The 13,612-nt window shown below is 43.1% G+C and overlaps 1 protein-coding gene across 5 annotated transcripts in view; it reads left to right on the top strand.

The window, feature by feature from the left end:
* Window positions 1-10,410, top strand: part of SANBR (SANT and BTB domain regulator of CSR) — a 114,364-nt gene extending 103,954 nt beyond the window's left edge. For all 5 annotated transcript variants that reach the window (XM_073565042.1, XM_073565044.1, XM_073565040.1 and 2 more), the window contains one exon: window positions 10,181-10,410. In XM_073565042.1, coding sequence (XP_073421143.1) covers window positions 10,181-10,217 — 37 coding nt within the window. In that variant the 3' untranslated portion in view covers window positions 10,218-10,410. The remainder of the gene's footprint in view (window positions 1-10,180) is intronic.
* The last annotated feature ends 3,202 nt before the right edge of the window (window positions 10,411-13,612 follow it).

The following is a 13,612-nucleotide window of genomic DNA, read 5'->3' as shown; positions in this document are numbered from 1 at the left end:
TTTTGTGGTCTCTTTTCTTCCTGGCACTAAGAATGTCAAGGCTGACGCTCTTTCTAGGAGCTTCTTTGCTGATTCTCCTGTAGTGACCAAGCCTGCTACCATCTTAGGCGAAGGGGTAGTTCTTTCTGCCATCTCGTCCGATTTGAGACGTGCTCTGGAAGAGTTCCAGGAGGACAAACCTGAGCGTTGTCCCAGTGGAAAGTTGTATGTTCCTGACCAGTGGAAGAAGAGAGTGATGTCTGAAGTTCATTGCTCTGCATTGGCTGGTCATCCAGGTATTTTTGGTACTAGAGATCTGGTGAGTCGGTCTTTTTGGTGGCCCGCCTTGTCTCGTGATGTCAGGAATTTTGTGCAGTCCTGTGGGACTTGCTCCCGGTCTAAACCTTGTTCTCGCTCTAGTGGGTTGTTGATGCCTTTGCCGGCCCCCAGGAGGCCATGGACCCATATTTCAATGGATTTAATCTCTGATATGCCTGTCTCTCAGAGAATGACTGTTATTTGGGTGATTTGTGATAGGTTCTCTAAGATGGTTCATCTTGTACCACTCCCTAAGTTGCCATCTTCTTCTGAGTTGGTGCCCCTGTTTTTGCAACAGGTGGTTCGCTTGAACGGGATTCCTGAGAACATTGTATCTGACAGGGGAGTTCAGTTTGTGTCTAGATTTTGGAGGACGTTCTGTTCCAAGCTGGGAATTCAGTTGTCCTTCTCCTCTGCATTTCACCCTCAGACCAATGGGCAGACGGAGAGAACAAACCAGACCTTGGAGTCGTATTTGAGATGTTTTATTTCCGCTGATCAGGATGATTGGGTTTCATTTTTGCCCTTGGCCGAATTTGCTTTAAATAATAGAGCTAGTTCTGCCACTTTGATGTCACCTTTTTTTGTAACTTTGGGTTTCATCCTCGATTTTCTTCAGGGCAGGTGGAGCCTTCTGCCTGCCCAGGTGTTGACACTGTGGTGGAGAGAATGCACCAGATCTGGGACCAAGTGGTGGATAAGTTATCTCTCTCCCAGGAAAAGGCCCAGCGGTTTTCCAACCGACATAGGACCGTTGGTCCCCAGTTTAAGGTGGGTGATATGGTTTGGTTATCATCAAAAAATATCGCTATGAAGGTAGCTTCTCCTAAGTTTAAGCCTAGATTTATTGGGCCTTACAAGATTTTGGAGATCATTAATCCGGTCTCTTTTCGGTTGGCTCTCCCTGTCACATTTAAAATCCATAATGTTTTTCATAAGTCCTTGTTGAAGAGGTTTGTTGAACCAGTAGTTCCTGGGGTGGCACCTCCGGACCCTGTATTGGTTGAAGGTAACATGGAATATGAGGTAGAGAAGATACTGGATTCCCGTCTGGCTAGACGGAGACTCCAGTATTTGGTTAAGTGGAAGGGTTATGGTCAGGAGGATAATTCCTGGGTCTCTGCCTCTGATATTCATGCCAAAAGATTGGTGCGTGCCTTTCATCGGGCTCACCCTGATCGCCCTGGTGGCGTGGATGAGGGTTCGGTGACCCCTCCTCAAGGGGGAGGTACTGTTATGAATTCATTTTCCCCTTCACCATTGAGGTCTGATGAACTCCCTCTTCTGGTGAAGGAAGGTAGTGAGGCTGATTACCAAGCACCTGAGCTGGGAGAGGATGACTGGGCGACGGGGATCTCTGATTGGATATAAGGCAGCCGACGCCCTTCTGCCTCGCTGGTGATTTCTCTGTGGAATTCTAGGAGACCAGTCTGATTCCTGCTCCTCAAAAGCTAAGTTTTCTGCTTTGCCTTTTTGCATTTGTGTTTTGGTTTTAGTTTGCCTTGCTTTTCTGGATTCTGCCATTCCCTGCTGGGGTGAGCTGAATTCCTTTTTTGTCGGTTTGCTCTGTCTTCAGAAAATACCTGAGTACTGACATAGTCTTTTTGAAGCCTAGCGTCTTCAGGGCCTTTTTCCCTGTCAGTCTGTTGGCTCTTATTTTAATAGGGTTTTTCGCGGATTGCAGACAGCAGCTTTCCTATCCTGTCCTATCTAGTTAGCTTGGGCCCCATCATTTGCTCAGTCTATCTTTCTATCTGTGTTAGTGTTTTTTCATCTTGCTTCACCGTCATTATATGTTGGGGGCTGCCTATTGCTTTGGGGTCTGCTCTGGGGCAGTTTCCCTTTCTGTCTTTAGGCTAGGCAGTTCTCCGGCTGTGATCGAGGGGTCTAGGGCATCGTAGGAACCCCCCACGGCTACTGCTAGTTGTTGTTGATAGGTTCAGGGATCTGCAATCCGATAGCTGCCAACTTCTCTGGTTTTCTGGACTTAGCTAGCATTTCTGTTTTTGCCTCCTACGGTGAGTCATTCATAACAGTCCCCCTTCAGACATAAGTACAACATTTGTAGTGTAGAGTTATGTGAAAAGCAGGGCCACCCATGAGATGTCTATGGGGGCAGTTCATAAAGGTACATGTCAAAGAATTGAAAACCGCCAACTATATGAGCGTGAGCAGTTCTGATACCTGGAATTGCCCTCTATGGCAGAAACCGATGGCATTTCTTATAAGTTTCAATCAGTTTCTGACGTTTCTCAATGGAGAAAGATACTTCCGATCCCAGCAGTTGCGGCTGGAGCAATCCTGTGTTATAGTCGCTCACCAATCGCTATAATAATAATAATCTGTCAGGAACACCGCACTGAACTTGCTCACTGAGCCAGTGCGCGTGTCCTGAGTAAAGCGAACAGTGCTCAAAGATACCTGTGGAGCGGGCAGCAGCCGAGTAGATGCGCACTTCAGAACAGCAGGACCTGAAACACGTGACTGCTAGGGGCGTGGCCTAAACTCCACAGAGCTAGGAGCTGCAAGTTAACTCCTAGCAGGGTAACTGCGAGACAAAGTTACCAGGGGGCATAGACAGGGAGAATAGTCAAGACGTAGCCAATGAGTCACACACAGAGATAGCTGCAAAGGTACAAGAGGGGCGAGCAGAGAGTAGTCAGGTCACAGGCAATGAGTCATACACAGAGATAATAACGCAGTACAAAATCAACAGGCAAACTCACAACGGGAAACAGAACCGGGTCAGAACCATATAAACAAGCTATAGCAACAAACAGGCACACGGGGGTCAGCACACTAGGCCAAAGGCAAAAGTATAACTGGCAGAGATTGAAGCTTCCCAGGGGTTTAAGAAGCTCTCCCAGAACCAGAAAGAGGCCACAATCATTAACCCCAGGTGTGCAGGTCAAAACCTGCACCGAGCTCCAGACATTAACCCCAGGTGTGCAGCTCAAAAACCTGCACTGGGATCATGACATAATCTTTATTTTTATATAGCGCTAACATATTCCACAGCGCTTTACAGTTTGCACACATTATTATCACTGTCCCCATTGGGGCTCACAATCTAGAATCCCTATCAGTATGTCTTTGGAATGTGGGAGGAAACCGGAGGAAACCCACGCAAACACGGGGGGAACATACAAACTCCTCGCTATCTCAATTGAAGGCCGATACTGGGCAGTATGGAAACACTACTGAGCAGGATCAAGCACCATAAAGACCCGACGTGTCAGTACACCATAAGGTCGCGTTCACCCATCCAACCTGTGGCCACATTGTAGCACCTGTATTATGGCTACAAATCCAGGCCTGACTGCTGTTGGAGGGAATATCCGAATGAAAGTCGCAGATCCGGATGTGACCATGCCCTGATTGGGGTGGTGCAATTCTGGCACTGCTATATATGAGGAGAATTAAGTGTTGTCTAAGATTTGAGGATTGTGGTTGGATGAGGGCTTCTGTCATAGCCCTTTATTAAAAAGATATAATACGTGCACTACTATACCTGGCTAGGATCCACATGGTAATAGACAGCACCGCACATTTGGAAATACCTGGATAGTACAATCCTATTATGCGTTCCCATAACTCCTATACATTCCTCCATTGCTACATCTGTGAGCACAGGCAGGTAGTCGCTGCTCCAACACCACGAACCATTAATCCAAGATCGGCTCCATTATTGCAGCCTTTTATAGAGCCATACTCTAAAATGCAGGCAAGGGAAGAGGTGACTAGTCACATACATATGTTCCCATAAGCGTCTGACGGGTCTCTCCCTATACACAAACATCGGGTGAGACCTGTCAATCAAGGTGAGCGGGGCGGAGAGAAAGCAGAAACACACATCAGCGACTAGTCATCCTAGTCAACTCGACCCTGACCCTTGTTTCAACTTTTTACATTTTTCTTTTTTCTGTAATAATGCCGCAGTATTTTACCAAAAAACAGATCTGCAATAATGAATCGGCTGACAGGTTCCCTTTAATAAAAGTTAATAAGTTTGTCTGTAGATTAGGAAAACAAGGCTGCTTTCTACTATGTCTTGTTCAGGGCCGGTTTTAGGCAAAGTGGGGCTCTAGGCAAAGTTTAAAATGGGTCCCAAATGCTAACATATTGCACATCACACAGAAGCATTTCAGTTGTATTTAAATGCGCCGAGTTCAGGACGCTAAATGAGTGTGATCGACAATATTGAAGTCTTTCGACACTTGTTTCCCGGCCTCTTTACACCAACTGAGAAAGAATGATGGGTACAGAACGATCACTAATGGATCACTAACAGATCACCATACAGTATCATGTTATCAGCAGCACATCTACAGTTTACACCCCATAGTCCTCCATATAATATAATCTGCCCCATAGTCTTCCATGCATGGTATACAGCCCAGCATGGTATACAGCCCACCATGGTATATAGCATGGTAAACAACTCACCATGGTATGCAGGCCAGCATGATATATAGCCCACCATGGTATATAGCATGGTATATAGCCCAGCATGGTATACAGCCCAGCATGGTATATAGCATGGTATACAGCCCAGCATGGTATACAAGCCAGCATGGTATACAGCCCACCATGGTATACAATCATGGCCAAAAGTTTTGAGAATGACACAAATATTAATTTTTACAAAGTCTACTGCTTCATTTTTTCTAATGGCAATTTGCATATACTCCAGAATGTTATAAAGAGTGATCAGCTTAACAGCAATTAGTTGCAAAGTCAATATTTGCCTAGAAAATTAACTTTATCCCCCAAAACACATTTCAACATCATTGCAGCCCTGCCTTAAAAGGACCAGCTAACATCGTTTCAGTGATTGCTCCATTAACACAGGTGTGGGTGTTGATGAGGACAGGGCTGGAGATCAATCTGTCATGATTAAGTAAGAATGACACCACTGGACACTTTAAAAGGAGGCTGGTGCTTGGCATCATTGTTTCTCTTCTGTTAACCATGGTTATCACTAAAGAAACACGTGCAGTCATCATTGCACTGTACAAAAATGGCCTAACAGGGAAGAGTATCGCAGCTAGAAAGATTGCACCTCAGTCAACAATCTATCGCATCATCAAGAACTTCAAGGAGAGAGGTTCCCTTGTTGCCAAAAAGGCTCCAGGGCGCCCAAGAAAGACCAGCAAGCGCCAGGACCGTCTCTTAAAAGTGTTTCAGCTGCGGGATCGGGCTACCAGCAGTGCAGAGCTTGCTCAGGAATGGCAGCAGGCAGGTGTGAGTGCATCTGCACGCACTGTGAGGCGGAGACTCTTGGAGCAAGGCCTGGTCTCAAGGAGGGCAGCAAAGAAGCCACTTCTCTCCAGAAAAAATATCATGGACAGACTGATATTCTGCAAGAGGTACAGGGAGTGGACTGCTGAGGACTGGGGTAAAGTCATTTTCTCTGATGAATCCCCTTTTCGATTGTTTGGGACATCTGGAAAACGGCTTATTCGGAGAAGACCAGGTGAGCGCTACCACCAGTCTTGTCTCATGCCAACTATCAAGCATCCTGAAACCATTCATGTGTGGGGTTGCTTCTCAGCCAAGGGAATGGGCTCTCTCTCAGTCTTGCATAAAAACACAGCCATGAATAAAGAATGCTACCAGAATGTCCTCCAAGAGCAACTTCTCCCAACCGTCCAAGAGCAGGTTGGCGATCAACAATGCCTTTTTCAACATGATGGAGCACCTTGCCATAAAGCAAAGGTGATATCTAAATGGCTCAGGGAACAAAACATAGAGATTTTGGGACCATGGCCTGGAAACTCCCCAGATCTTAATCCCATTGAGAACTTGTGGTCAATCATCAAGAGACGGGTGGACAAACAAAAACCTTCAAATTCAGCAAAATAAAAGCATTGATTTTGCAAGAATGGACTGCTATCAGTCAGGATTTGATCCAGAAGTTGATTGAGAGCATGCCAGGGAGAATTGCTGAGGTCCTGAAGAAGAAGGGTCAGCACCGCAAATATTGACTTGCTTCATTAACTCATTCTAACTGTCAATATAACCTTTTGTTACTCATAATATGATTGCAATTATATTTCTGTATGTGATAAAAACATCTGACAAACACACATAAAAACCAGAGGGCAGCAGATCATGTGAAAATATAATATTTGTGTCATTCTCAAAACTTTTGGCCATGACTGTACAGCCCAACATGGTATATAGCATGGTATACAGCCCAGCATGGTATATAGCATGATATATAGCCCAGCATGGTATACAGCCCATCATGGTATACAGCTGGCATGGTATATAGCATGGTATACAGCCCACCATGGTATACAGCCCGGTATACAGCCCAGCATGGTATATAGCATGGTATACAGCCCACCATGGTATACAGCCCAGCATGGTATATAGCCCAGCATGTTATACAGCCCAGCATGTTATACAGCCCACCATGGTATACAGCCCAGCATGGTATATAGCCCAGCATGGTATACAGTCCGGTATACAGCCCAGCATGGTATACAGCCCAGCATGGTACACAGCCCGGTATACAGCCCAGCATGGTATCCCACCATGGTATACAGCCGAGCATGGTATATAGCATGGTATACAGCCCACCATGGTATACAGCCCACCATGGTATATAGCATGGTATATAGCCCAGCATGGTATACAGTCCAGCATGGTATACAGCCCAGCATGGTATACAGCCCAGCATGGTGTACAGCCTGGTGCACAGCCCAGCATGGTATACAGCCCGGTTTACAGCCCAGCATGGTATACAGCCCAGCCCGGTATACAGCCCGATATACAGCCCAGCATGGTATACAGCCCAGCATGGTATACAGCCCAGCATGGTATATAGCATGGTATACAGCCCAGCATGGTATACAGCCCACCATGGTATACAGCCCGGTATACAGCCCAGCATGGTATACAGCCCAGCATGGTATATAGCATGGTATACAGCCCAGCATGCTATACAGCCCAGCATGCTGTACAGCCCAGCATGCTGTACAGCCCAGCATGGTATACAGCCCGTTATACAGCTCACCATGGTATACAACCCGGTATACAGCCCAGCGGCAGCATAGTATCCCACCATGGTATATATACAGCCCAGCCCAGCATAGTATACAGTCCCCCACCCCCCAAGAATCGCCCCAGACAGTACTCACACTGATTAAAAAAAAAAACACACTCCTCACCTCTCCTCGTGCCCGAGCTGCTCACAGCTCCTGTCTCCTGCTCTGCCTGGTACACAGTGAGTGCGCGATGACATCATCGTGCACCCGCTGTGTGTCAGAGGTAGAGCAGGGAATGATGGGAGAGGGAGCGTCAGCTGACACTCTCTCCTCCATCATTGCTGTGATGTGTGTTCAGTGCGGCGGCGGGAGTCGGCACTGGGGGCAGGCGGACCCCCCTGCATCACAGGGGCCCCATAGCGGCTGTGTGATATGCCGCTAGCTGGGGGCCCCAGGGGGAGCGGGGGCCCTAGGCAGCTACCTGGTCTGCCTTCCCCTAACACCGGCCCTGGTCCTGTTCATCACCACAAGTGTGTTTGTATCTGATAGAGCAGCTCATCCCCAACAAAGTTAATGTTGATAAGCTGCAATACCGCACACACCCCACGGACAGATGTGGCGCTGTTCCCCGACGTATCTTTTTCTAATCTATAAGTTGTATTGTATACACATTGACATCTTGTAATGTTTGTTTTATTTTTTATAACATTTTAAATGAAATTCTACTTCTGTCTTTTTAATATTTCACCTTTATCATTCTGCACTCTTTGATTATAGATCAAATATTCATATGCCTATATTAACTGAGAAATGAAAAAGTAAAGTTTACATGGGGTTTTTTACTTTATAATATGAATTTATATAAATGTACAATACCAGTCAAAAGTTTGGACACGTCTTCGTGTAATAGCTTTCCTTGTTCTTTTTGGAATGTGCACATTGATGATTCAGACGGAAGGCAGCAAAACCACGAAGAAGGAGATAAGCAGTAAGGAAACACACATGACACAAACCAGAATGTGTATTAAAGTTTAGATTCTCAAAGTACCCCCCTTTTAAGGTCTCTCTACGCGTTTTGTTTTTGTCTCGTTTTTTTTCTACCCAGCTGTGTCACAGAACCTCAAGGTTTTCCTAGTACCAGCAAAGTGAATACTACTGAAGTCTCAAGCACATGTTCCTGAAGTCTCAAGCACATGTTCCTTTTTTTCCCTTTTAAATTTGCAGCAGATCTAAATCTGCATAATATTAATTCTTTCAGGGCTCTTGCTTCAGATTTCACCCATAGTAATGAGTGGGTGGAAATATGCAACAAAAATGCATGTAAAACAAAAGCAACAAAAATGAGGCAAAAAACATGTATTTCATGCAGTGTTTTTCATGCCAAGAGGTCCACAAATGGTGCTGAAATTTCTGCTGCAAGTCCTGAATGTGTGAGTATGCTTTTACTCTGATAACAGCTTTACCACCACCCCCTTAGCATTCTCACAAGAATCTCTCAATGGCTTCCATTGAACAGATCTGCCTCTTCAAGAGTTCATTTGTGTAATCACCAGCCAATAGAAAGTGTGCGACCATTAGATATGTTTTTGCAGAGGCTTTATTGGTATGCAGTGTTATACAGTGCTGAGCCCTATTCTACAACTGATCTTAGCAGGTATGTGGAAAGAACCACTCAATTACGTAAAGAGCAACAACAGTCCATCATTATTTTCAGACATGCAGGTCAGTTTGGAAAATTGTTAGAACCTTGATGATATCCTGAAATGTAGTCACAAAAACCATCGATCAAGATGATGAAAATTGTACTGCCGCAGAAAAGCAAAATCAAGAATTATCTTTCCTGCAGAGGATAAGTTCATTAAAGTTACCAGCATCAGAAACTGCAAATTGAGAGCACCTCAGGCAACAGCCCTCATAAATGATGCACAGACATCAAGTAGCAGACACATCTCAACATAAGCTGTCCAGAGGAGGCTGCAAGAAGCAAACCTTTATGGTCGAATTGATGCATAGAAGCCACTACTGAGGTCCTCAAACAAGAAGAGATTTGTTTGGGCAAAGAAACACAAGGACTGGACATGAGATCTTTAGAAATCTATACTGTGGTCTGATAAGTTAAAATGTAAGATTTTTGGTACTAGCTGCTATATGAGACACAGAAAATGTGAGCAGATAGTTTGTACATGTGTGATGCCCACCTTGAAGATTGGAAGGAGAGGTATGATGGTGTTGGGGTGCTTTTTTGTGACCCTGTTGGTGATTTATTCCAAATTCAAGGCACACTTAGCATGGCACAGCATTCTGCAACATGCCATCCCATCTGGTTTGCGCTCAGAGAGACCATCATTTGTATTCAAACAGAACAATGACCAAAAATACACCTCCAGGCTATGTTAGGGCTATGTGACCAAGGAGGGAAGGGATGAAGTGCTGTGTCCGATGGTATGTCCTCCACAGTCACCCAGTTGAGATAGTTTAAGGTGAGTTGATCCGCAGTGTGAAGGCACAGCTGCCAACAGGTGCTCAGAACATCTGGGAACTCCTTCAAAACTGTTGTAAGATGATGACCTGATGAAGCTGCTTGAGTGAATGCCAAGGTGATGTAAAGGGAGTACAACAGGAGACCATGGTTTAACATATGTGTGGTTTATTTCACACGGGTTTCTTTACTCCTTGTTTCTATATGTGTCCCTTTGTGGATTTGCGGTCTTCAGTCTGAATCTACAATGTGCACATTCCAATAAGAACAAAGAAAACCACTGCATGAACAGGTGTGTCCACACTTTTAACTAATACTGTAGTTAAGTAAAATTTCTACGAAATATATTAATATTCATGGTATTTACACCTATCTTGTTCAGCTAAACATTTCATGTTTTTTATTGCAGGTCTAAACCTCGTTTTGGGATTGGACGGCCCACATAATTATGGGCTTTTATGCTTTTAGGAATTTATTAGCATTAATGATCTGTCCATGGGGACAGTGGATATTTATTAACACTTTTAATTTATGCTTGACAAGTTCTTGCTATTTGGAAAGTGCTAGAATGAATTTGCTACGATATGTTACTTAGCTTTTTATGCTCTTTTTTTTTTAAATAAAATTATTTTAAACAAATACTGTGGAGTGTATTTTTTTGGATTGTTTTACTAAAACTAAGTGCCTGATTATCATATATTCCTTTTTCTCTATCTTGTGGTGATTTTAGTCTTGTTTTTGTGATAAATTCTTCCTTTAATTTGCACCTTTTTTATGTCTATTTTACGTGTTGTTTTCTTTTTGTTTGCCAATATGGGTTTGGTTTTGGTTTTCCATATATTTGCAGCCTAGTTCATCAAATGGGACATTTTAAAAAGTTGCAAAATTTTGGTGCAAATGTACTCTAATCCCCCAATGAATTTTATGTATTTCTAAAATTTTTGTGCAAATTTTATTCCCTTTTGTGTAGTGAATCCCAAATTTATTTCAGCAGTTCAGTGGTCTTATGTGAGGACCAGTATCAAATCCATTAGGAAAATCCGAGTTTATTATTGCCAACCCTTTTTCCAGGTCCCTGCTTACTATTCCTAATTGCATAACCTTTCATAGTACTGTATTTGCGCCAACTTTGCTTAAAACATGAAAGTCTTCTTAAGGCTAAGTTCACACGTAGCGGAATTCCCGCAGAAATTACAGCAAGAATTCCGGAATTCCATTCCGCGGGAAAATCGCATTATAAATCCCCGCGATTTTCCCGCAGAAAAACTAGCGATTTGCAAGCGTAATTAGCTTGCAGAATGCTAGCGTTTTCCAAGCGATCTGGAGTATCGCTTGGAGAACTGATTGACAGGTTGGTCACACTCGTCAAACACAGTGTTTGACAAGTGTGACCAACTTTTTACTACTGATGCTGCCTATGCAGCATCAGCAGTAACAGGATGTTAAATATAATAATAAAAATAAAAATTTGGAAGTCACCTTGCTACACTCATCAGGAGAGCTTTAAACTAGAACAATGTGGGAAGGGAAGCAAAAGGCTAGAAAAAGCCATACACCTGACAAATGCTATTGAGAACTCTGCTATTAGAAGTGGAAAGGAAGAACAAAGACAAAAGAATCTAAATAATAAAAATATTGGAGAAAGAGAAACCAATCACAAACTAAAATGTTTCTATTCTAATGCACAAAGCATGGGCAACAAACAAGGAGAATTGGAATTACTAACGCAGGAAAAGAAACATGATGTCATTGGAATCACAGAAACTTGGTGGGACGATACACATGATTGGAATACAAGGCTAGAAGAATACAACTTATTTGCTAGAAATAGACTTGATAAATGAGGAGGAGGTGTCGCATTGTATGTTAGAAACGCGTATATCTGCACAGAGATTGAAGCTTCAGAGACTGGGAGTTCTGTGGAAACTGTTTGGGTAAGAATACAAGGACAGAACAATGGAAAGGACACCATTGTAGGCTTTTACTAAAGGCCGCCGGTGCAAGCTGAAGATATGGATGAACTCTTTATGCATCAAATGGCCAAGTTCTCCAAAGAATATGAGGAGATGAGGAGAAATATGGGAGATTTCAACTATCTTGACATTTGTTGGGCATCTCTCTCAGACAAAACTAACAGGTCAAGGAAATTCTTATCCTCTCTTGCTGACAGCTTTATCTTCCAAAAGGTAGGGGAGAAAACAAGGGGAACTGCCTCATTGGATCTAATCCTTATAAACAGGGAGGAAATGGTTGAGGAGGTAAATGTGGCTGGGACCCTAGGAGGTAGCGACCATGCTATTTTACAATTTTGGATAACTAGAGGAGGAAGACCTGTGAAGACTCAGACGTCAAGGTTAGATTTCAGAAAGGCAGGTTTTAAGGGATTCAGAAAGAGAATTGGAGGGATCCAATGGCTGGAGATCCTTAAGGACAAAAATGTCCAGGAAGGATGGGAAATCTTGAAAAATGAAATTCTCAAACCACAATCGTTAACAATTCCGAAAAGAGGGAAGAATAGGAAGCGTTTAAGGAAACCAGGATGGATGAACACAGAACTTAAGCACATGCTAAAAAGGAAGAAAGAAATGTTTATAAAATGGAAAGAGGGAGGCATATCTAAAGAAGAATATAATGCTGTCTGCATAAATTGCAGGGCACAAATCAGATTACTAAAGCTGACAATGAATTGAGGCTTGCAAGAGATGTCAAAAGCAATAATAAAGGATTTTGGGGATATGTCAAAAGTAAAAGAAAAGTCAAAGATGCTATAGGATTTTTACAGGATGAAAATGATGAAATGGTAAGACAGGATGTTGAGAAGGCCAAAATTTTAAATTCCTATTTTGCATCTGTTTTCTCTGAGAAAGGAAATGTAACATCAACGGTTCTTCACTGTCCTATTAAGGGAATAGAAGAATCCAGGATATCTATAAACAGAAAGTTAGTGAGGAAACACTTAGCTAATCTAAACGAATTCAAGTCTCCAGGTCCAGATGAATTACACCCCAGAGTTCTGAAGGAGATAGCAGAAGAAATTTTTGAACCCCTCTCCATAATCTTTGAAAATTCTTGGAGAACAGGAGAAGTCCCAGAAGACTGGAGAAGAGCAAATGTTGTTCCTATCTTCAAAAAGGGAAGACGGTGGACCCAGGGAACTATAGGCCGGTGAGTTTGACTTCTATACCAGGAAAGATCTTTGAACAAATTATTAAACAACATGTATGTAAGTACCTGGACAAGAATGAAGTGTTTAAAAAGAGTAAGCATGGGTTTGTAACTAATAAGTCATGTCAGACTAACTTAATTTCCTTCTATGACAGAATCACTGATTGGGTGGATCACTGAAATGCTGTAGATATAGTATATCTTGACTTCAGCAAAGCATTTGACAAAGTATTTCACACAATCCTTATTGAAAAAATGGCTAAGTATGGAATGGACAAGGCAACTTTTAGGTGGATTCATAACTGGCTTAGTGATCGGGCCCAAAGAGTGGTTGTAAATGGCTGCACATCCAGTTGGAAGAATGTCTCAAGTGGGGTACCACAGGGCTCTGTCCTGGGCCCTGTGTTGTTCAACCTCTTTATCAATGATTTAGATGAAGGAATTGAGGATAAACTGATAAAATTTGTTGATGATACAAAGCTAGGAGGGACAGCTAATACTAGAGAAGAGAGAGAGGATTCAAAAAGATAAAAATAAACTGGAGCAGTAGGCAGCAACTAACAGAATGGTTTTTAACAGGGAAAAATGCAAAGTACTACATCTTGGCAATAAAAATGAAAAAAAAAACATATACAAAATGGGAGGAATAGGACTAAGCAACAGCACATGTGAAAAA

The sequence above is a fragment of the Dendrobates tinctorius genome, unplaced genomic scaffold (genome assembly GCF_039654945.1).
Source record: "Dendrobates tinctorius isolate UK_male_01 unplaced genomic scaffold, ASM3965494v1 ptg000518l, whole genome shotgun sequence".
NCBI lineage: Eukaryota > Metazoa > Chordata > Amphibia > Anura > Dendrobatidae > Dendrobates > Dendrobates tinctorius.
Note: the sequence above shows the minus strand (reverse complement) of the source record. Positions and strands in the feature narration are given on the sequence as shown.